The sequence below is a fragment of the Callospermophilus lateralis genome, chromosome 4 (genome assembly GCF_048772815.1).
Source record: "Callospermophilus lateralis isolate mCalLat2 chromosome 4, mCalLat2.hap1, whole genome shotgun sequence".
Taxonomy (NCBI): Eukaryota; Metazoa; Chordata; class Mammalia; order Rodentia; family Sciuridae; genus Callospermophilus; species Callospermophilus lateralis.
Window position 1 is genome coordinate 110,791,699 of NC_135308.1, and position 25,025 is coordinate 110,816,723.

The 25,025-nt window shown below is 48.0% G+C and overlaps 1 protein-coding gene across 1 annotated transcript; it reads right to left on the minus strand.

The window, feature by feature from the left end:
* Positions 1 to 269: 269 nt before the first annotated feature.
* On the minus strand, positions 270 to 24,989 carry Ctdsp2 (CTD small phosphatase 2). Its single transcript, XM_076854797.1, has 8 exons — positions 24,396 to 24,989; positions 10,601 to 10,749; positions 7,828 to 7,866; positions 7,356 to 7,457; positions 6,767 to 6,823; positions 4,471 to 4,563; positions 4,146 to 4,331; positions 270 to 3,967 (listed from the first exon to the last, which is right to left on the minus strand). Exons 1-8 carry the CDS (start codon positions 24,457 to 24,459, stop codon positions 3,842 to 3,844), a joined length of 816 nt encoding a protein of 271 aa, XP_076710912.1. The 5' UTR covers positions 24,460 to 24,989; the 3' UTR covers positions 270 to 3,841.
* Between the last annotated feature and the right edge of the window lie 36 nt (positions 24,990 to 25,025).

A 25,025-nucleotide genomic window follows, 5' to 3' on the forward strand; every position in this document is an offset into this window, starting at 1 on the left:
GGCAATAGGAAAATCCAGACTTCATTTTCCTTAGGGTTTTTGGTTTGAGCCCAGCAATCGATAGGACACCAAGCACACACTTGTCAAGTACCTGGATGGAAATGGAGTTGGTGCCAAAGAGGGGCCCAGGAAGATCCTACTGCTGTAACCTTGTCTGGAACCCAGTGCTTGTTCCACTTCATCATGATTGAAGGGGTTGTGAGAAGAGTAATGCCCTCTGAGTGCCCAACGAACAATGGCAAGTTAAGGAGGCAGCTCCCATTCCCAGGTAGGTTTTTTAAACCTGCTTTTATTAATTAACTGTAAGTAATACAAATATTCCAAAAATATAAACAGACACTTAATGGCGTCCTACATTTCAAGTTTTTGAATACAACAAATTTATCAAATCATGAAGCAAGGTAGTCAGAATCCCATAGCCCAGTCACAGTGGGAAGCAGATCTCCCCTTCAAATGGCATCTTGAAAGGGGAATGTGGCAAACTTAGGGTAATTACAAGCAAAGAAGCTCATGGGCCAAAGAGAAGGGTCTGTTCCAGGAACAGGCCCCACAACATTAAAGGAGGGGGGCAGATGGCTAGATCTTTGACCTTTCCCACAGTTGAATATGCAGATATTTACTGGCATTAAAAAAGAAAAAGGAAAAAGACAAAACTAAGTCCCCATTTCACAAAAAAGGTGACTTAAGTGCCACAGTGGTTAAATAACCAACTGAAGATCTGAAGGGAAAATAGGCTTACCTTTCTCATACACTTGGCCTGGCAGGAAAACTACATAAACAGCCATTCGTGGGGCTGCCCTACTAATGAGGCCTCCGAATAAGACAGGGAAAGCAGAATTGCATGGGATCCATTTCCCAGGGAATGACTGCCTTCAGACTCCCATGCTTTAGTATAAAGAAGCTTCTGGGCCACTGTTAAGAGGTGAGTTTACACATTTAAACATACAAAAAAAAAAAAAAAAATCTTTGGGAGGCAGGAGAGGGAGCTAAATAGAAGGTCCCAAGTTAACTGAAGGCAAATTCACTCAACCTCTCTATTAAGGGACCCATGGGCCTACAGAGTGTCCCCTCTACAATGTGCAGAGTGAAAACCCTTACCTGACCCTTTACCAAACTGGTCCTGTGTCCAAAGCTCCCCCTATAAGAGGGACACGAACATCAGGCTTTTGATTTAGAAGCCCAATCAGAGAGACACACTGTGTCCCTGAAGAGGCACCTTAAAGAACTGAACCTGGCAGGGGGCAGATTCCTGGCATGGCTTGAGTTGGTGTGACACTAGGCACGGTGGCCTGGCCTGACTCCCAAATCCAGTTTCAACAGATAGTGGGATGAACCGGCTCCCTTCCAATCTTGCCCTCTTTCAAAAAATGAGTCTCCCTGATTCCTCTAAGGAATTGCAATCACTTGCTCTTAACGCACTGTGAAACTAGAAAGTGGATGGCAATGATGGCTTCAGGCTGGCTCTGGTTCACACCGATGTTCTGTTTAGGTCTGTTCAAGTTGCTTTTCTGGGAAAATAAAGAGGGGCAAGTGGAGATGGCATTTCTGTGGAAGGACTGTGTGTGGGCAAGAAAGTTCTATACAGCAAGGCTTCATGCAGGACACTCTCCCCAAGCCAGCCTGGGCTTTGGTCATGGGTAATGCTCTAAGCACTCAGCTAAGTCTGAGAGAAAAGGGGGTGGGGAGTGGTATAGCCTCTTCCTCCATGTGGAAAAACATGGAGATTCAAAGGAGGGCAGAAAAGTTTCTTAAAATTCAATCGGCTTTGAGCCTTTTATTGCTTAAATAAGAAAAGCGTGGCTGGGTCAAATGGCAGAAGACCTGGCCATGGGTTAACCCTCAGGGTAGGGTTTTGGAAAGAGGCCTCTCCTGACACCAGGCAGGAGGCACTGAGGCCAGGGCCTGGTTCTGAAGCCACAGCTGGCCTTAAGAGTCCAAGCTTCTACTTTCCATCAGAAGATGGCGTTCCTTACTAGCACCTGGAACACTCTTCCCCCTCAGTTGTGCCAGGACCCCACAGGGATCTGGGAATGCTGCTGGGGGAAATAACCACATGAGCTTTGGGGGCTCTGTTCCATTCTGTGATGCTAAAAGACAAAGCCTCACAAACTTGGGACAAGGAGGGACAGTGGCGGCACTGGAATACTGCAAAAAGAAGCTAGCCAGCCAGCTACCACTCAGAACCCTGAGCTGCTACTCCACCACCTGGCTTTCTTCAGATTGGTTAGTTTCTCAGGGTAGAACCAGTGTGGGGAAACTAAAAAGGAAAATAGGATGAGTCCTGAGTGGGTGGTGTCCCTGCACCTGAAGCAATTCACAAATGATTTATGACACCTGCCTCCAGGGAAAACAGAGATGGGGAAAGAAACTCATTCCCACTCCAGGGAGAAGGAGGGAAGAGAGGAGAGAACCCCACCCAGCCCCTGGGGAGGCCATGATTAAGGCAGTGATGCTGAGGTGAGGCCCTTTTGGTGGCCCCCTGTGCTCCCAATTACAGCAGCACTTCCCCTTTTCTGCCCTGGGGAAACTTCCATTTTGTGACCTTGAAAGCATTCATGATTAAGAACCTTTGAAAGCAAGAGACACCCAAAGTTCAGGAAGATGACAAACCAAATGACAAGACGACCCTTTCCCCTCAGTCCTGGAGACGCAGGAGTTCTAGGCCCAGGAGAGGAAGATGACAGCTAGGAAAGATGAAGGTTGGAACAGACAAAGCTTGGCATAAGACAGGCCCCAAGAGAGGACAACAGGAAAGAGCACTGCCCAAGCAATGGGAGGGGCTGGGACAGCTTAGAGAGTCCTTCCCAGCCTTTGAAATAGAAGTGCTTTTGCCAGCACCAACGAGAATCCCTGAAGAGCAGACTTAGGAAAGCAGCTCAGCTGATCTACAAAGCCAAGGGGATGCACATTCATGCTTTGGGGGTTTATCTTTCCTGCGCCTCCAGCACTGCCCACATTCACCTCAGGCCCAGAACTGCAGCTTTGCCAGAAACAAACCAGGCCCAACTCTCCATGTTTAGAAAGAGAATTTTAAAATGGCGTCAAGAACGGAAATAAGTTATCTGTCCTCTTCCAGGGCAATGAGAAGACCTCCTTCCCCAGAGGATCAAGACTATGGCTAGGTGGTGAGGAAGGCAAGCCCAGTGCTTGAGCCTTGGGGAGACATAGAAAGAGCCCACGGCAGGCAGTCAGTTGGAGGGAAGCAGCTGGTGGGCCACAGGACCTGATGGTCGCGGGGATACTGGTTCTGGAAACAAGTTCTCATCTTCCCAGAAATGGCATCTTTTTGTCTGCAGCAGCTGGTTGGAGAAAGTTTTTAGGAAGGAGTGTGCCTGGGGCATCCAAAGGCAGCCTCTGGCCCTTCCTTTCTCCTTGGCATGGGCCTTACAACACTAAGGGAAGGCCGTGGTTTGGCAATGGAGCCTGTGATAGTCTTCATCCCTGTAAAGCTCAGTGGCTCATATGGTGACAGGAGAAGAGATGAACTAACTTGGGAAGAGTCTTGATCTTTCAGCTTCTCCCCCACTGAAACACTGAATTATCCCAAGGCCACAGTTCACCGCAATACACACCTGCATACATACACTCACTCACACTCACCACACCCACACACACACATCTTGGAAACCCAACTCAGGAAGCAGGCAGCTCTGGATATCGTTGGTCTGATTTGCCCACTGGGCACCTAACCTGCCCTAAAGCTCTTTCCAATCAATTTTCCCTATTTCCAGGCCCCATTTGGTGAGGTGCCCCAGCTTCCGCTCAGTCTGTCAGGCTGATCAGAAAGGCACAGTGTAGCAAAGTCCCCTACTGGGATGGCCGTTGCTTGGAAGCAGGAAGGCTAAGGGGCCCGTAGTTGCCCAAGGCTGGTGTAGACATCATCTGCTCCACTCAATTCCTCAAAGATTGGGATCAGGTTCAGCAACTCAGTATCTGCCATGTCATCAAACCAGGACTGCACAGGCACCTGGGCAGGAAAAAGGGAATGTCAATCTCCTGGCTACCGCTTCTTCCCTTTCTCACCCTCGATCCCCTGCAGGCTATTGGGTTGGCCTGGGGTAGTGCGCTCCTTTGGTGAAGGCTTTGGTCCCCCAGCCCACACCCTCTCTCAAGCCCTACTTTGTAGGCCTGTCTGGACCACTCACTGCATTCTCTGGGTGGAAGATGTAAGAAGCAGGTGAATTGTCCAGGATCAGAGTTTTCCTCAGGTCCCGCCCCAGGCGGCTGAGGTCCTTGACATAGCAGCCCTGATGGAACACACAGGACTCCCGGAACAGGCGGGCCCGGAACACCCCACACCGGTCTAGCAGGTCAGTCACAGGGTCGGCATACTGGAAGGAGAGGATGCCTTGGTTTGGATGCAGTTCTGGTACCCCTATGGCATCCTAAGGACCAGGAAGCAGCTGCTGGACCACACCTGTGGCTGCCACACCTGTTCCTGTTCTTTCCTCCCCTTCTGCCCACAGGTACCTTGGCCAGGCTGGCAGTGAAGAGAACACATTCAAAGAGTTCCCCCATTCGTCTCAGGAATTCATCCACGTAAGGCCTCTTGAGCACATATACCTGAGGAGAAGCAGAGGGGCTTGTTGGAGATGCCCTCTGAGGCAGAAGCTGCATGTGTTGGTCTCCTTTACCATGGATACAGAAAGTAGCAAACAGGTCAACTTCCCATCCCAGTTTCTTAGGCCAGTGGGCTGGAACCTTTTGCTCCAGCCCAGGCTAGCATCATTCCCTCACCAGTATTCTGCTGGTTCAGTGGTCCCAACCTTAACCCAGCTCAGGAAGAAATGCATACACCATGTCCCAGGAGCCATCTCTGATTCCAGCGGTAGACTATCAGCTGCCTCCAGAAACAAGTAATCAAGAATAGGCCTCACGGATGGAAACAGCCTATCCTGGATTACTTGAATCCAGCCACAGCCTCTGTGGGAGCTTTCTGTCATTGGCTCCATCAGGACAGTCCATCCAGGTCCCCATCAGGCAAACCTCTGCCTTCACTTGGTTTCTCTGAACTTTTTTCTCCCTGATGACCACAGATACTGTGTCATGCTACAGCACCCTACTGCCCCCTTTTAAACTCACACCTACCAGCCAGTGTCAACCTTTAATGATCTTGCAGGGTTTTTTTTTTTTTTTAATATTTATTTTTTTAGTTTTTGGTGGACATAATATCTTTATTTTACATTTATGTAGTGCTGAGGATTGAACCCAGTGCCTCACGCATGCCAGGCGAGCGCTCTACCACTGAGCCACAACCCCAGCCCCAATCTTGCAGATTTTGCTCTAAAAGGTTCTTTGATTACAGGTTCCCCATCAGTCTGTGTTCTACTGCTTCCTGCTATCAGCCTACATAGGTGCTTCTAGAACTAAATCCTCAAAGTCCCTCTTATCCACACCACTCCTTAGCTTAAACAGTGCACACTTACCCTAACTCCCTTCTAGAGCCGATCTAATTTGGCCACCAACTAATTTGGCTCTTTTTAACCCTGCAAGAACCACTCTCTTCCAAGAAGCCACAACTTTATTCTCATTAGTCTGCCAATTTTTCAACCTCCACAGCAAGCCCCTCCCTCTTCCTGGCTTTTTTATCAAGCTTGATCTCTCCTTACCACTCTTTGCTCAAAATCCACCTTGGGTAGGTAGTCCATCCTCATTTTAATCTCACACATTGCCTTTATTTATTTATTTTTTTATGTGGTACTGAAGATCAAACCTAGGGGCATCACACGTGCTAGTGCTCCACCACTGAGCCACAAACTCAACCTAATCTCATCCCTTTTTTATTATTCATGACCTCCTCATTAATCAGGTCACAGTATATATATATATATGATTGTTTCAAAGTATGCAAAATCCATGGAGAAAAGAGGAAGGCCTATCTCCATATCCTCAACTAGACTGTAAAGGGTTGCTGGGTTTGAAAGAGCCTCTTAGTTGGGGTGATGCAGAAACCTCCTTCTAATGGAGGTGGGACATGTGACAACCTATGGAAGCCTCAAACCTCCTCTACTATTTGACCAGGTCATGAAAACAAGTATATATAGGCTACCAGGTTCCAATGGCCTCTGATGTGAGGCCAACTGGCAGGCCTTCTGAGCAAGCATAAGGTCTTTTCCTACAAACTTCACATGATCCTCAACCCCATACAGAGCAGGTTATATAAGGCTGGAGCCTAGTTCTATTTAGAGTCAAGTGTTCTTTGACAACTGTCTACAGAGCAGTTACTTGGGCAGCATCCAGTATAGGGACCCAAGGGGAGGGAAATAAGACAAGGTTTCCAAGAGAATGAGATGCCTGGATTGGGGAGGAAGAAATTTACTAGCTTCTCACAGGTGGCATGGTGATATGGGCCTTCCAGGCAGAGAACCACCATTACTGTTTCCTTGCCTTTATGAGGCAGACACACCAACTATTCAGGAATAGACACAAATGCAATAAATCCCTAAGTGTTGGTCACATGAGAAGTGGTGATTAATAAACAATAAATGCTACTATACTAAATAATGTAAGTTGTTCTTTCAAATATCCTGGCTACAAAGACAAAAAAGGGTGACAGCTAGGGGCTGAAGGGTTTTTGTTTGTTTGTTTTTAAGAGGACAAAGACTTGAGTGTCAAAGATACCAATAAAATAGGAGTAGCTAAGATTATAGAAAAGAGATCAATTGATAGAATAAAACCCTGAGTGGGGCAGAGGACCCCAGTGCAGGTGGAGCAGAAGGCAGATTCCCTACTGTCTGGGTTGGGTGTGACCAGGCAGGCAACTTACCTGGTGAGTGGTCCCCTCAATCTCTACAGGCACTATGAAGTCAGCATTATTGATTGGCTGGAAGGTAGAAAAGTTAATAATATCAGCATGGTGAAAGAGACAGGAAGCCCCACCATATTCCTGGGACGGGTGGGGAGAAGCAGATCTTGGAAGACTCCAGGAAACTACTGCCAGCCCACAAAGGGTTCCTGCCTCAGTACTGGATGCCACATCCCCTTCGGGTTTTCCCTACTACTCAGTTCCCTCCTCAGCCAAATTTTACCTGAGCTGAGAGTTGCATGGCTTCCCTGAGTTAACAAATATCCAGATAATAAATACAGGGGCAAGGCCAGAGCTGACTGAACCATGCTTTTATGTCTCCCCTGTGTGGAGTCCTAGCAGCTATCTGTGCTACGTGGCTGGGGGCAGATCTAGCCTGTTGGAAGTGATTAGGGGGAATAACATCCTTAGATATCTGTGACACCAGAGTGGGCCTGGCCTCTCCTTTCTGCTCACTTCTATCCTCATCTTTAGGCTGCCTCATAGCAATTATTGTTAGACTCATGGACAGGCCCAAGATGGTATAGGAAGAGCTTTAGATGTCACTTACCTTAAAGGAGCTATGCACAAGGGTTTCATCCAGGTCAATGACCACACAGATCCTTCCTTGATCTTCCTCTGTCACCTCTGGGAGCAGGCAGGTCCCAGGGATCTAAAACCAGAGCCAGGATGCTGAGATGTACCCACCAGCAAAGCCCAAAAGTTCCCTGCTGCAGAACTGTGGGAAAAGCAGGGCTGTTTGTGAAACTGGACCCAGGATAGGCACCACTTAAAGGCAGAGAACAAAGGAGGTAGAGTTGAGTCCTTGGTTTTAGCCTCCCAGGGGGCCTAGTGTTTGACATTGGAGGTGGCAACTAGGGCTAAAAACTGCAGGAAGAGGATGTGTAGCACCAGCTATCACCCAAACTTAATGGTGGGCTCTCAGCAAATATTTAGAATGAATGGTTTCTCAGCATAGGAAATAAGGGCATTGCCCCGCCCACCAATAGCCAGGGATCAGAGGCCTGGCCAGAGTCACATACCTGATAAAACTGGTACTGTAGACACTGAAGCAGATCCGACTAGGGGAGAGAAGAAGGTGGTCAGTGCCAACTCACCCACATCCAAACCACTGCTTCTGCCTCCTAAAGAACCAGTCACCTAGAGGTTCTTCACATAATAACAGTGCCTTTTTAAAAGGATCTTGTCAAGGCCAGAGCTTCCTTTCCACATTAAACCTGATAAAGGATGGAGAAGACAGTGTCCCTGTTCTTGGCTGTCACTGCCTCTCAGCTGACAAAGTAAGAAACAAGGAACTTGAGTGGCTGATTCAGAGACATAAAGTTAGAGGCAGAACCAAATCCTGAATTCCTACTGTGGCTGTTTAGCCTCTTGCTTAGTTCTTAAACCCAGCCTCTCTTTGAAAACAGTTTCTGTGCCTTCCATGGGGAGACAGGGGGCACATCAGGTGCCACAAAACATCAAATAAGCCAATGTGAAGCAATTATGGGTACCCAAAATGTGAGTGAAGGGAGGTGCAATACAGAGATCAAAAAGATACCCCCTCCCACCTTTTGCTTAATAAAAACATTATGCTGTAAAAATTGTTATAACTATTCTTAATGAAAACCTTGAAGAAGAAAATTAAAATCCCAGCATTTACAAAAATCAAGTATTGACATTTTAGTATGTTTTCGCAGTCTTTTTTCCATAATATTAATACTATATAATTTCACAACCTGCTTTTCCATTTAATGTTGCAACTCAATAGTTTTCCATGTTGTGAGACTCTTTAAAAAAATTAATTGCTTAGTAATACTGTCATGTTGCACTTCATGTAACCATTTCTCATCATTGGATAATGAAATGATTTTTCACTGATAAATCATGTTGGTCCTTTGCTGGGGATCGAACGCAGGGCCTTGTGTATGCAAGGCAAGCACTCTACCAACTGAGCTATATCCCCAGCCCTTTATTGTGATTTTTGAGAGAGAGATAGAACAGCTAGACCTTGGTGTTTCACAGAGGTGCCATTGGCAGAATAATATTTGTTGGTCAGGGCTGGCTTCACCTTCAAAATTGTAGACACAGTGCCTGTCGTTGAGGTGCCTGTAATCCAGCGGCTTGGGAGGCTGAGGCAGGAGGATCACGAGTTCAAAGCCAGCCTCAGCAAAAGCAGGTGCTAAGCAACTCAGTGAGACCCTGTCTAACTGGGGATGTGGGGATGTGGCTTAGTGAATGAGTGCCCCTGAGTTCAATGCCCAGTACCCCACCCGACCCCTGCCAAATTGTACACATATCAGGAAGGGTTATTAAGAGCATGGCAGAGCGGTCACTCTTTAATGACAGCACCACCTAGAGGTCGCTGAGCTCCAGCTAAAGGACAAGGGGCAGGTAAGTTAAGGAGGCCTATCTACTATGGTTTGTATGAAGCCGACTGCCTACAAGTCAACTGGTAGTAAAGCACTTAGGCAACAACTGGTTATAAGAGCAACTCCCAAGAGTATACCCTTTACAGGAGAGGTCGTTACAGGGTGGTAAGGTGGCATTCCATGAAATTAGACATTATCAGAAGTCCATTGAACTTCTGATTTGTAAACTCCCCTTCTTATATCTGATAAAATGCTCAGACTTCAAAACAGATCTGTGCTTCCAGAGTACAACTACTGGTAATTTGCAGGAGGCAAGTGAGGCTTATCTGGTTGGGTTTTTTGAAGACACCAATCTGTGTGCTATCCATGCCAAATGTGTGACAATTATGCCAAAAGACATCCAAGTAGCATGCTGCATACATGGGGAGTGTGTTTAAGAATCCACTGTGATGTGAAACTTCATTCTCAAAAAAATAAAATAATATTTTTCTCACCTTCTTCCTGTAATAGAAACCCCCACCCCCACCCCCACCCGCAATGGGGTCAAAAAGCACGCACATACATGATTGCAAGTGAGAAATGGGGAACAGAAATCAAGTATTGGCAGTTTTTCCATTTTCATTTGTGTGAATTTTTAACATAGGGATGTAAAAGATTAAACCAAGTCAAAATGTTCCAGTGAATAAGTTTCAGTTGCTCAACATTATAACAATTATAAATAAACCTGTTAGATTTTTTTCTGGGCAATGCTAGCATTTGGATTATTTTAAAACAAGTAAGATGCTAATTGATGGCAACTAAATGTTGTATCATTTTTATCATAAAGAAGATTCCATTCATTTTCTATGCTTTTCTAAGTGAGTGGTCCTACATGCAAATACATTTCTAATATTGTCTGTCTTCTGTGCCGTTCCTCTAAGTTGTTATTAAAATACACTAAACTATTTTAAAAAAACACAACAGTAACAAAAAAAGAGCATGGCAGAATTTCAATTCCTTTGTACCCTGCAAGTCAGGTAAAACTTGGAAGGCAGCTTTGCATAGTAGAAAACAATAAACATGGGCTTTACAGTCAGAGAGATCTGAGTTTGAACTCTGACATTACCACTGATTAGCTATAAACTCTTCTGGCACTGCATACCCTCTAGGTCTCAGTTTCTGTATCTTCAAAGTAGGAATCCTATGAATTCTCCAGAGTTGCTGTGTGGACCACACGAGACAATATATGCAAAGCACCTTGCAGGGGCCCTCGGAAACCAAAGGGGCATCTGGATGGCTCATGCCACAAACAGGATGTAAGAGCAAGGAAATGGAAAGAGGGGGAGTCTCTGAATCAGAGATCTTTGTAAACTCAGGCAAGGCTACTTTGTCTACTTGCTATGGTCTGCAGGAGTCTCCACCAGCAGACCCTGCCTTACTTCATCACACCACCCTATCTAGCTACCTTGGCAATGGTGTTGGCTTCCTCCTTGTATGCAGCAAGCTCAGTTGAGGAGCTTGACTGGCCAACATGCTGGGCACGAAAACAGCAGAAAAGGGCGTTGAAGATGCTACGTCCTCGAGGCTTCTTAGGAGAAGACTTGGAGACCAGGCCTAAAGAGGAAAGAATGACAGAGGCATCAGCTATACAACATAGTCTCTGCCTGCATCCCTTCCAAGCACACAGTATATGCCTGCTGAACAACCACATAGAGTTAACAGTAGAACATGCATATTTTTATTTCACCATTTTCTTTCTTTTTTTTCCCTACCATTTTCTCTTTAAAGCAGAAATGGCAGGAAACCTGTTTAGTTTGGACAACAGGAGACCCTGAGCTGCAGAAGATTTGTTATTCATTCTATGGGCAGCAGTGGAGGTGGAGGGAGATAAGCCAGGTATAGAGCCTAGATGTTCTGTTGCTCTGGTGACAACACACGAAGGTGCCCTCAAATTTAATTCTCAAAGATATAAATCCTCCCTGGCTAACAGCAGGTCCCAGCAGTACCATCTTAGACAAGGAAGTAACCTAGTTCCCTTTGAGTTAGTAGAGCTGCATTCAGTTCAGTGTCATCTTCCCTAGATGCTGGGTCCACGGCAGCAGAACTGAGTTCAATTTGCATAAAAACTCCGGACTAGAAACTCACAAATGGCCAGAGTCCCAAGGAAGAAACATTTTTTTTTTTTTGTTTACACTCTTATCTCCGTCCAACATTACAGACACTTTTAAAAATATATATATTTTTTTAATTGTAGTTGGACACAATATCTTTATTTATTTTTTATGTGGTGCTGAAGATTGAATCCAGGGCCTCGCATGTGCTAGGCAAGTACTCTACCCCTGAGTTACAACCCCAGCCCCATAGACACATTTTTTTAATGCTCTCTCCCTTCAGAGATAAGGACCCTATTGGTAAAACATAGGTGGATTAAGCCCATGGGACAAGTGCATCCAACCCCTAGTCCTAGGGTGAGGCCTTTGCTTCTAGACTGCAGCTGTTTAGCCCTACTTTGGCAATTTGGGCTTTGGAAATAAGGCTTGGCAAAGCAGTCCCAGAAAGGCAAAGCATTGCCTTTTAAAAGCTATGGCATTATAGGATTGACCAGAAATGGACTTCAAAATATCTTTTGCAAGTTCATTTTTCTTTAGATGAATTGTTCAGACACCTATTGTGCAACATTGGGGAGACACAATGGGTTCTGTGGTCAGGAGGTGGCGCTGCACAACCACTCTCAGAATGGTCCCCGCCACAGGTCTCTCTCAGAGCCTGAGTGGAGACTGGCCTAAAAATTAAGCCCAAGCCATTCCAGTTTAAACAGAGGGCAAATGCCTATATGTCTTTGTAGGGGAAAGAAAAGCAAAGAGAATACACCAGTGAGGTTTCCATGTATTATTCCTTGGGAAGGTAATGTGGTGGAGGCCACTCAGGAGACACCTGGAGCTCCTGCAGCAAAGTTCAGTCCTCAGAGCCCTCACTGAGGTAGTCCTTGCACACATGGGTAATGGGAGAGCCAGTGACCCTGGAGAGGATGAGAGAAAACCAAACTTTCCAGGACCAAGAGGGAGGAAGTGGTCCTTATGTAACAGTCAAGGTAAGTCAACACCACTCAAAAGACAACAGATTCAGCTCCAACTCAAGAGAAAGGCAGATACTTTCCACAGGTACAGCCCAGGCCTCTCCAGTTGGGTCCAGAGGTCTCTCCTTCCCCTTCCCTGGTTAGGCCAGAGCCCTTGACACTAGTAAGACCACTGGGAACTTTTTAGAAAATGACAGTCTTTCTAGCAATTAGCCCCAAAGCCTAGCTGTCATGCTTAAGCTCCTGGCCCTGAAAAATCAAGATTTTGGCCTGGGGGCGGGGGAGGGGTTAGGGCTGGTAGGGGATTTTTTTAATAAAGATGTGCTGGAGAATTCTTCAAAGCTCCTCTGATTCAGAGACCAGATTCAGAGACCAAATTCAGAGCACAGCCCTGTACTTACAGACATGTGAGATTCCTTGGACCCCACCCCTATACACATACTATTCTTATAAATCTATGTAGAAATCAGAGGAAAAGGGCAGCTTCCCCATCTGCCTGTTGGCCCACATTACACTCCAAGTCCAGGAACTCAGGCAGACACCAACACAAAGCTCCAAGACCAAAGCTGAGCGGTTGCTTTTCCTTTGGTTTATGGTTTCTTCATGCAGAACCACAATTGGAGGCTTAACCCGGCACGTAGCCTTTCTTAAGAGGCCACACAGCCTGGGTCTTTCCTGAAGAGAGGCTGTCAGGAATGCACTCAGCATCTTAGTGACAGACACTGTGAAGACTGAGTAATCCTGAGAGGCAGCAGGGTGAAAGGGCCAGCTGGCTGGGGCCATGCAGAGGCTTCGCCTGTGCCCGCTGCGGGAGGCCCAACGGGCACAAGTGCCTTGGTCTTATATAGGGAGCTTGGATTCTGTGGAGAATGAGGGTCTTCTCAAAAACACAATATGACTGGGAGCCCCTGTGCCTCAGAGATCACAAATGTTCTGACCCTGGGGGCAGGCGCTCAAAGCAGAATACCCCAGGCCCACAACAGCAAGGTCAATACTCCCATCGTCCCTCACTCCCCCTCTGCTGTGGGCCTCTCTCCCCTCCTTTCTCCAGGCTGTCTGTCCTCCTTACCTTTACAAACACCACTCCTGAGAATTCATCCAGGCCTGCTTCAGCCTCCCACAACATGGCTGCCTCCCCATAGGGCCTGCAAGAGCCTCAGCCGTTAGTCTCTGACCTCTATGTAGCAGGTGTGCAAAAACTTTTTGATTGGCTGTGTGAATAACTCAGGGGTCTCTGTCAATTCTACAGAGCTAGGACTTGGGAAACCTACTAGTTTGCAATAGCCCCAAAGAGCTGGAAACAAAAACGCCTTGAGCAAAGTGGCACTGAAGGAGCTGAGTACCTAAGTCAAACGGCTGGGTTTTTCAGGGCCTCAGTCACGTTAACTGAGCACTCATGATGTGCCAGGCCTGTGCTGGACACCTGATATCACTGCCTGATATCCCTCAAGTTCATTTAGAGGCACTAATGCCCCAATTTACAGAAGGAAAGCTGAAGCACTGACAGGTTAAGTAACCAGCTCAAGGTCATTCAGGTGGTCTAACAGCAGAGCCAGGATTTGAAATCATAAATGCAGCTAAGACTCTTAACCATTACCCTGTAGGGCCTTTGACAGTTCCAAGAACATTGTGCACATTTACCCATGCAACAATCGGGAAATTTGGGAGCACTCTCAAGATCTTTTCTTGGGAACTTTTGCTCTATTCCTCTCTAGGATGGGCTGGGTTGGTGAAAAATCAGTTTGAGGTCCAGTCCCCTACTTTCTTGCATTCTCTTGGGCAGCCCATTAAAGGAACAGGGATAATGGTACAAGGCTCTGGGATTCCACTCCAAGGGAATCGATTCCCATCCCTTTTCTGTACCTGCTCTGACCAGCAAATACTGAGGTGGGGATGTGGGAAGGTGGAACCAGGAGCTTTGGCCCAAGACCCACTTTGTTCAGTGGGTTTGGAACCACTCACCCACAGAGTGGGATCTGAAAGTTGTGTCAAAGAGCCTTTCAATGGCTCCTTTCAGCCAATACTCAGCTTTGTATCTCTGACATTTAGGTGCAGGCCACTCACTCCCTAACCCCTCTGTATGATGAGGAGAGGCACCAGCCTCTCTACCCAGAAGGGAAACACAAGGATTTACAGGCCTGAAGGGGTTTTATTCCATATGGCTTTCCCAATGAGGGAAGGCAGGATCCAGTGGGTATCATGAAACTCCAGTCAGCTGCTCTCCCTCCTTCATCTCCCTGTTGCTACCCTCTTTGTGGACATTCAGTCCTTCTCCTGCCCAGCTGATAATGTGCATCTGTTCTCACTGCTCCAAATTTCTGGTTTAGGGCTAGATGTCTAAAAGGAGCATCACTGACTTGATGAAGGAGCCAGCTCTGATGCAAGAAGAAAGTGGGCACTGTTGCTGAAGACATGGAAACCAAGCCACAACTTACTGCTGGAGCCTCCCTACGGAGGCAGGATGTGGAAAACAGGGGGATGCAAGAGTTCTCCCTCTACTCTGATGACTGCCTGGGCTGAGGTCCAGGCTCTGCCAGTTACTAACTCAACCATACAGCCTCTTGTAGCCAAGTTTCCTCATCCATAAACTGGGATAACAGCAAGAACCTCTCTCAGGACTGAAAGGATAAACAAAACAAGAGTGAGGCACCGTGCAAACTCTAAGACCAAATGCTATGTTTGGTTTAATTATTATCTAATTGGCAACATCCTGCGCCTCATTCATGGATCACTAATTGGTGACATCATGGGTCTTATTTCAGGGGACCAGTGACAGTGAACTAGGAGCCCTCCCAATCCATTGTGTGGTTGAAGCCCAAGAATACAAGATGAGGGAGAACACTTGGAAACACTCATTGTGAGCAGGTTTCAAAAAAATCTCTATACATTCTCCCAAATCCACCACAATTTGTGTCCCAGTATATAAGCCCCTGACTAGTACTCCACGAATGAGAGGAAAGGCTGTCCCATTTGTTGTGAACACTGCTCTCTCCCTATATATCCCCTTCATTGCTTCAAGAAGCACCAGATAAGAACACTATTGATCTCTGCCTCAAAGAAGAATGTGTGTGGTGCACCAGTACATGCGCGTGCGTGCACACATAAACACACACACACAGATGAATACCAGCCTTAATAGGACAACACTATTTTTAACCTTCTTTTGAAGGTCAGGTCCAGGTCCACATATCACTGTTGCCAACAACACAGCTTGGTATCCCAGCAAAGGAACTCCTCACAGGAAATCCGCTCAGGACTGGGCAGAAGGAAACCTCTCAAGCTATATTGGATTTTAGCAAGCCCATTCACATCCAAGTATACTTTCTTGGTTTACCCCCCTGAAGTATTTCCTTCCCCACTACTTCCCATCCCTCCACAGTGAAAGGTTTAGTCTGGCTATTGCTATAAAATGGCCTCTCTGAGGGGCCTCTCTCCTTAGCTATTGGAGGAAGCATTTGGAGCATTTCCGGCCCTTCTTGGCCAGCTGCCTGGGCCCTGCGGCCAAGACACATCTGATTGGGGCTCCCCATGGAGAGGAGTCCTCCCAGGTTCTTGGCAAAGGACATCTGTGCCTTGGCTAAAGGCAGGAGCTAAAGTGCCAGGTGGATGGAAGGGCTTCTTAGACCAGCAGGTGAGTGGGCAGAGGGACAAAAGATGGTATAGTCATCCCACACAGAGAAAAGCCTGGAAACAACAGGGAAGATGGATGACCTCTTTCGCCCAAGCACTCTTCAGCTAACAGGCAAGCAGGGCCTCACCCAACTCAGGACCAGCTCCCATAGTTCTAAAAAAGTAGCTGTGACTGACTGTATGGACTTTTTTTCTTTTTCTTTCTTTCTTTCTTTCTTTCTTTTTTTTTTTTTAAAGCAGTTTAAGCTATACTGTTTGGTTCTTACCAGTACATTCTACACTAGTGCCTTCCCTGCAGTCAGCATTTGGGATAGTCCTGCTCCCTGAATGTCTCCTTTCTAAGAAAGGACTTCTTTGAGACCTGTATCCTTAATGCTACCTGTGGAATGAGGCTGGGGTCACAGGTCACATGCGACCATGCCTCTTGTCTTTTTCCTGTACCCTTTAGCAATCTGGTCTCTGATCTTCTTTAGGGACCTTCTCTCAAAGATTTAGTTTTGGGAGGAGGGGACTCTGGCAACTTCTAAAGCATGATCAACATATTCTGTTGATTTCAGAATTGGCTCAAAATGATTTACTGGCAAAACAGTCTCCTGGGCAGCTTCAACATTCTTTGAAAATGTACTAGGTGTAGAGTCCCCAGAAAGTAGGGGACCCTCAAGAGAGGAGGAATTTTCTCACAGATATGTCAACAGCAGGCTCAGCCTTCTAGCTCCGATTCAGAGGAGTCCTAAGGAATGTTCTAAGATGTCACCCAAGAAAACTTTAGGGCTGGTAGGGTGGGCATGGTGGTGTATGCCTGTAATTCCAGCTACGTGGAAGGATGAGGCAGGAGGATCCCAATCAAGGTGAGCCTGGGCAACTCAGTGAGGCCTTATTTCAAAATCTAAAAAAGGGCTGGAGATGTAGTTCTCACAGAGGGGGGGGAAGGGGGTGAGAAAAAAAGAAAACTCCAAGGGTTAGATCTTACCTCTGCCTCTGAGGACACCCCAGCCCACGTAGCACCAGCTAGAGCAGGGGCAATACTGTAAGGGATTAGAATCAGCAATCTTGAGCCTGTCTTCTCCTGAGGAGGTGCTAAGCAGGTTCCTGGGGACTAACAGAAACCTGTTACACAGGGCACAACAAACACCCTTATGGTGGCTGTTTCAATTCCTGCCTTGACTCTCTGCCCCTGACTCTTGGAATGCTTTAGTCAAAAACCAAGAAGAAACCAGTGCCTCTTTCTCCTCCAGCTATAAACCTACTTTAGGTTGCATGATGGTGAGATGGAAAGAGAACAGACACAGGCAAGTAAGGGTACCCTCTGACTGGTGAACAAAACAGTGGCTCTGTGGGCGCCGCTCAGAAGTAGGGCACTTGACTAGCAAGTGAGACATCCATCCCTACCCAGCACCGAAACACACACAAAACAAACAAAAAACCCCCTCAGCTCTGCCATGCATAAGCAATGTAGCCAGGGCCTCAGTTTCTTTATCTGTAAAATGAAGATGCCTGTATCTCAGAGCATGAGAGTTATAGGAACTCAGGGAGTGTCCTGGCACTAATAAAAATCTTCCTCCTCAGTGTCAGCTGCTAGTATTAAGAGCAAAGTACTTTCATGCTCTTATCTCAATTTCAATCTCAAAATGTTCACACTTAAAGGGACCATAGAGATTTTTTCTAGCTCATTTCAGAGGTCATGCAGAAGTAGTGACAGGACCAAGTGTGGGAAATGAGCCTCCACCAAAATCATTTTCTCTCTCTCCTTCTCTCTCATGCACACAGACACTGAGATTGGCCAACAAATTCCTTCTTCGTGTGGTAGGCCTCTGTAGGACAAAGAGGAGTGTGCCATGCTAGGAGTGTGCCAAGGAAGCATCTACCTCCATGGACACTCACCTGTTCCTTCCAACAATCCTCAGCTTCACCTAGGTCTAGACAACCAGGAAAGATGTGTCCACTTGAGAGAGCACTGAGCTGGAAGTCCGGAAACCTGGCTTATGCCCCAGTGTGGCTTCTAAGCTGCTCTAGGGTTGTTCCTGCACAGGCCAATGGGAAGAGGTCTCCCCTACCTGGTCCTTTATAAGGTGGCTTCAGATCACCTGGGGTATGAAGTCAAGGGCACTTCAAAAAGTGGAATGCCAATGCAAATGAAAGGCTTGTGGGGCTGGTTAAGGTTGGACTCCTTAGTGAAGACTCTGGGTGACTGCAGGGTTGTGTCCTCAGGCAAAGGTCTTCCCTTCATCTGTCAAGTAATTGCTACCTCATACGGTTGTTATGAGGATTAAGTGAGGTACTAGATACAAAATTCTAGAAAATTCAGTGTCTTGCCCATGGTAAATACTCTATAAATATTGGTTGTGACTAATACTGGGTAAGTAAGGATCATTATACTATCTATTCACTCAGAAAACTTTAGGACTCTCTTTGAGGAACACAGGATCTTTAACAAACAGTAAAACTCAGCCCCCAAGGGGAATCTTCCTCCTCAGGGCTGAACAGGCAGTTGGAGCTACTGCTGTGCTTACCTGGCTCTTCTCCGAGGACACCTGTCAGAATCACAGGGAGCATTTGGAACACATGCATGCCTGGCCCACCTGTCATGCTCTGATGATTCAGTAAGTCTCAGGTGGGGGTCAGTAATTTTAGCAAGTGTCACAAGAGTCTCTGATGTATGTCCCTGGCTGAGTGTCAGTGTCTAAAAGTTGCCAAGGGTCTTCAACCAGCCCTTCTAGGACTGGAACATGATTCAGCTGAAGTCCTGTTGGCCCCTCTCCACCATATCTGAGGGCTTAGAGTATCTTCAGGTCTCAAAGAACCCATGTCCAGGGTCTGGTTTGCCTTTCTAGGGTCGCTTGTTCTATTCCATACACAAATCAAAAGATCTGAGCCTGCTCTCCCTGCAGGTCCCTGTTGCTGTGGGAAGGACCCCACCCTATTCTGCTATGGAAACAGAAGAGCTGGCTTACACTGTCCCTTCCCATAAGCTTGTGTTATGCAATTTATGACTCTCCATAAGTCTGCTTGGTATTTCACTGGGGTTGGGACCATGTCTGTTCCCTGGAAACAGGGCAGGTGGGAAAGAGAAAATTTGAGAGGATGGAAGAGCTGTGTCAAGAGAAAGAAGAGAGTCAAGTGTGGCAGGCCTCTGTAGGACTAAGAGGAGTGTGCATGCCTGTAATCCCAGTCACTTGGGAGGTTGAGGCAGGAGGATCACAAGTTAGAGACTGTTTCAAAAAAAAAATTTAAAGGGTCTAGGGATGTAGCTCAGTGGTAGAGTGCCCTGGGTTCAATCTCCAGTAGAGAGAGAGAGAGAGAGAGAGAGAGAGAGAGAGAGAGGGGAGAGGGGGGAAGATACAGATTAAGAGCAAAGCCTGTTTGGGGGGTGGGAGAGGGGATGGGCTTAAGAGCTCCTGGGAGAGAGAGGAAACATCCGCTAACCAATAAAACAAGACATGCACACCTCCAGCCCAGAGGGAGACTGTGGTGCCCACTAGAATACTCATTGTGCAGTAACAGATCCTGGTGCAGGCACAACCAGACCTTAAGGGTTAGGCACTTTGCTGACAAAGAAACTGCATTTTAGTTGATTTCTGGTCCAGAGAGGCTTCCAGTTCTAAGAAATCAACTTCTCCACTTTGATTTCTACTAGTTCTTTCATAAGATTTGCATGTTAACATGCTCATCTGCATCCCAATTGGGAACTATCCCCCACTTCAGAAGAGGGAAAGAATTATGTCAGAGCCACACCCCATTTTTATCCACCCCCCACAAGTGAATTAATTTCCAAGCTTCCCAGATCTGGCCAGGCTGAGACAGAATGAAAAGCAATTTAATGCTACTTTGTGCTCTCTCAATGTTCTACCTCCAAACCAAGGCTGTGAAGGCATAGTTTAAGAATATCTATTTCTCTTCAAAACCTGTTACTTTTCCCATCTTGTTATTAAGATTCCTTAAAAGAATCTGAATTTCTCAGAGCTCATTAACTCTCAAAGCAAATGCAAACTGTAAGAGAATGTGGCACATTGTCCTCTTGAGTATTGTTATAGCCATCTTTGGGAGGTCCCACAACTGCCATGAAGGTTTAGTTAAGACTTCAGAGACTTATATGAGGCATATTACTCCCTGGCCTCCTCCCAGATGCCCAGGCACCAGACAGAATGGCTGAAGCCCCAAGGTATAAGTGCTACTCAAGGCACATGCAGATAAAATCCCATTCCGAGTCACAGTGGTATAAAGAAGGGGTCTGTGCAGGAAGGCTATGTGTAAGCCTTAGAGGTTGATTCTTCCAGAAGGCCCAAACCCCCACATTAGTGTACCCTCTGAATTGTATCCCCCACAGCAGTAATCCACATGACTGCTGCTTAACCTATGTGTCCCTGGAATAGAAGGAGAATAGTGTGGCAGTCTAGCTACATTAAAAAAAGGGACATTAACATTTATTAATCATTTACTAAGTGCTGGCATTATAGAAAGGTAGATATTATTCCTATTTTACAGATAAGTTGCTTGGAATACTAAAGTAATTTGTCAAATCTCACTGTGAATAGGTAGAACAGTATTTGAACCCAGGCCTGAACCAACTGGGACAATTATTCCCAATAACAGTGAACATTTTTTTTACTGCTTCTGCACATTACCTTGATACCATTTTGCCCAATCCAAGACTCAAATTTCCCAAGGTGTAAATAAGAAACAATTACCCAAAAGCTAGGAGGAAGAGAGTTGAGGAAGAAAAGTGAAGAGAAACTGTATGTATACACACACACACACACACACACACACACACACACACAATGCCTGTATATTTGTATATTGTCTTTCCTATATTTAAGAGCATTTCTATTAATTCTCCACAAAGAGGTTGGGAACATGGATTCCACCTGGGCTAGGAATGTGACTTCTATAGTATTTACCATTTTAACAAATCCACACTAAAGTATTTGGGAGGTCCACAAAAAAGAAACAACCACTTCATTTTTTTTTTTTTTTTTTTAACTTTTCTCAAGTTGTCTCTAGCTCAGAGGGAGGAGACAGGAATACCACCACCTCTGCCACTCCCCTGAGGAATTTTTCACAGAAATTCCCAAGTCCTGCTCAGTGACTCTAAATTACCTGGGAAGCTCTAGCTCTGAATGTTGAGCATTTACAAACTTATAAACTTTGTTGCTGAGTTAGGAACACTCTCCTAACTCAGCAAACACAAGCTGAAATAGCCACACAGGCCCCACCAAAGTGGAGAAAAAGCTCCAAAGGAGAAACAGGGGTAAGCCTCAGTGGCCTCTGGTCTTTAGAAAAGACCAAGGCTGGACTGGAGAGAGGAGAAAGCATAAGCATACACCCTGGCCCTGCAGCTCAGCCAAGGAGCACCCCACCCACAGAGCCAGCTGAGGAAGAAGGGCCAGCAAGACTCCTTTTTCGGCTTTCCAAATTAAGGGCTTAGCTACCTCTATAGCAAAAGGTGTTTGAACAGTTTCTTGAGTGAATAAGGCAGAATTTCTCCCTTCTGTGGAGAAAGCAGGAGCTAGAAAAACTTGCTGCCATCCTAATTTTTAGGGATGTCAGAGAGTCTGAGAGGAAGTCTTACCATTATCTATCAGAACATGCACAGTTTCACATGTGAGAATCCAAAGGTTCATCAGCCCTCCCTGAGAAGGGGCGTCATCAGGTCTCTCCCACAAGAAAGTATCTCTGACTCCACCCCCCTCCCCAGGGCTGCAGGTCACCAAGCTGGGGAAGAGGCTGCCTACCCCTTTTATTTCACACTGGTAGGTCACAGCATGGGCCCCAATCCCTTGGCTTTTCCCCACCAAAGCCCAAAACCTACAGCACAACCTCCCAGTAAGGGGGTGACACACTCCTATGGGGCTGCAATAAGTGGCCATTCTTGCCAAACTGATATTAACTTTGCTCTTTTATTTTTGATGTTACACACAATCCTGTCCTTGCTGTACCAGGAAGCCATTTCATCCATCTGTCTGGGAAGATGATCCAATTTTGGTGCTTTTATCATCGAAGCTTTCAGCAACTTTGTTCTACTTCCCCTAGTGTAATTACCTTTGAATCATCAACACACCCAGACAGCCTTAAAGCTCAGAGAGGAGAATGCTAAAAATGAAGGGGGAAAAAAACTGCAATGGAAAATAACTTCACTAAAAAGCTACTCAAGCTAAGAGCAATTTGTTTCTTTCCAGAAATTTACTTAATAAACTGCCTCACACTCCTTCTAAGCAGGGCTTGGGGATGGGATATGGGGGAGAGGGAGGAGGGTAGGAACTCTTCAAGGAGCTAATTAAAACATTTGCCCCCTCAGCCTAGTTTTGGTTTTAAGATGCAGTACTGTTTGTAAATGATGTGGGACTCAAAAAAGTTGGCTTGGTGGTTGCTGGGTGCCCAAGCAGTTCAGAAAAGAGGTATGCCTTCTCTGGAAGGCAGTCAAATTTCATTGGGAGGGGAGGGTGAGACCCAGTGTTGGCTTCAGAATTCAGATTCTTCCAGGGATAAGTCTGAAGGACAAACCACACACACACAAAGAAAACAAATACGTAACTCTAAGAAAATCCAACCAACACCAGCAACTTGACACTGTCAAGGAGCCAGCTGCTTTGCTTTCTGCTGTTATCTGGCCTGCCACTTGCCCTGGTGGATGAAACTTCCAGCTCTGCTTTGTAAGATCCCACTTTACAGTTCAGCTTTCCCTCCTCTTGCTGTGGCCCCACCATCCAGGGCGTGCAGGAGAGAAGGATCAAGGAGGAAGCACAGGGTTATTCTTCCTGGCTTCTCACCACAGCCCCATTTTGTATCCTTCCACATCCAGCTTTCTTCACTGCTGGCTAGTGCTTAGGGTCCTTTCCTGGGGATGAAGCTGGGGAGAGTGGGAAGAGTCTGGCAGTGAATTATAAACACAGGAAGCCTCCCCTTTTAGGCTCAGCACAGCAAAGCAGCCAGCAGAAACGGTGAATTTGCTGTCTGGGTCACACAGCCAGATCTGTGATACAGCCAGGAGAGCAGGGATCCTGGCAACGCCAAGGTCAGGGAGGCAGGGGCCTTCTTGGGGTTGGGGATCCGAGTAGGCAAGGCTCCGTTCTTTCTCGGGATAGGCTTATTTAAAGGGCTAGAGAGGCGAGAAGCAAACAGTGCCCCTCCCCCTCCACTAAGGGAATTCCAAGAGGCTGACACACCATCCCAGCTGCTCTGCCTTTAGGCAAGTTGGGGGGAGCTCCATGGGAACAAGAACCCCGAGAATAGGTGAACTGCTGATTACCATTGCCAAACAGGGATGTGGAGCGACACCACCAAGGCCCTGCACCCGGCTGCCCACCAGCCTCTAGGCCTCATTTTAGCACGGGTCTTTCAAGCCCTGTTGGAGGGGGGTTGGAGGGCAGGAATGCTCCGATCTGGTCCCTAGAGCGTGCTCTCTCCTCAGTCTCAGGGCCAGGTGGCCCCAGTCCTTGGAGTTCTCCAGAAAAAGGCGACACTAATTCTTACTCCCAACGGAAATTCTACCCATTATTTTGGACACATTCCTCGAGGCCAGAACAACATGGGGGAAGGGGAGAGTTTCAGGACTCTCACTGTGACCAAACAGCTAGTCCATCCTCGCCCCCGCAAAAGGCCGACGAGGCCCCACTCTGCTCGAGTCCCCAAACCCACCCCCCAAAATCCCCCTTGCTTCTCCACTTGACCCTCAGGAAGGCAAAGGTAGAGAGCCCACAGAGAACTCGCACTTTTTCGCTGCGCGATTCAGAAACACGCCGGGTCTGATGCCATCCGGCGAATTATGTAACCAGGGACACCGCTCCCGGGCTAAACAAACGCGGCTCTGTGTGTGCAGCGGCGGCCCCGGGGGAGCGCACCGGGGCAGGGAGGGGCTTCGGCCAGGCCTCGGGTCGGGCTTGTTTGCTCAGCAAAACCGGAGGGGGCAGCCGTGCAAGAGCCCTGGGCCACCTTGGTCCCGGGCCCGGCGCAGAGCCGTGAGCTGGCTAAGTCTGGTCCACCAGGGCCCGGGCCCCTCCCCCATCACGGCCGCCCCCGCCTCCAGACGGTGAACTTGGTCCCAAGTCCCACCGGACGCAGTCAACGCCTGCTGTCCGAGCGACCCAAAGCTTGGGGGACCTGGAAAGTGATGAACTAGAGTGACGGCTCCATTCCAGCTTGGGACCCCTCTATCCCTCCTCACCCTTTCCTTTGGTGCTGGGGCAGCTGCGCGTAGCGCTGCAGGAAAGTGACTACCCGGCCCCCTCCTCCGCCTCAACTCTGGAGGGGGCGGACGTGGTGGGCTAGAGCTTGGAGCTCTACCTCTCCGTCTCTGCCCCAGGGGGAGGGTTGCAGGACGCGGTGACAGCTGCGCGATGACACCCCTCCCCCTTGGGTGCGGGGAGCTCGGGCCCTGCGTGGCCCCCACCCGGTCTGAGTGCGGACCAGGACGCGGGGGCAGATGAACCCGGGTGTCAGGTTGGAATCACCGGTCCTGAGCCCCAAGAGGTCAGGGGCCGAGACGCGGGTTCCGGGATGTGCTAGCCCCCTCCCCGCCCGGGGGCGACTCAAAGTTTTGGGAAGTTGCTACCCCTACCTTGCTTGGTGAGCACCAGGGCGTCTTCCCTCCGCGCCTGGGTGATGATGGAGCCGTGTTCCATCTAACAATTCCGCGGGCCCGGGCTGGCTGGGCGGGAGGACCGGCGGGCGCACAGGCTGGGCTGGGCTGGGGGGCCTGGGCGGGGGCCCGCTCCGGCTCCCGAGACTCCGACTCCCACAGCTGTTCACATCCCCCCTCTCGTTTCCTCCCCGGGCCGGGAAGGGAGGAGGCCTGTACCGAGGGCGGGCGGCCCGGGCAGTGGCTCCCCCGGGTGCCCCCGGCCCCGATCCCCCGGTGGCAGCTCCGGGCTCCTCAGTTTGGGTCCAACATGGAGAATCCGGAGCGAAAACAAGAGGAGGAAATGGGACACGGGGCGGTTTCCAGGCTCCCCCCTCCCCTCCGTACTCCAGATAAACAACCCGCGGCTGCAGCGCCCACCCCCGCGCGACTCCCGGATCTTGACCCGGTCTCTCCACGGCCTGCCGGCGCTTCCCACTCCGGGCCAGAGTCCTAGGCCCGGGGACCCTCCACCTGTAAGCGGCCTGGACTGCGGACGGTCCGGAGCTTTGCTATTTTGTTACCGAAAAAGCGAATCCCCGAGGGGGGTGGGGTGGCGGGCGGGCAGGC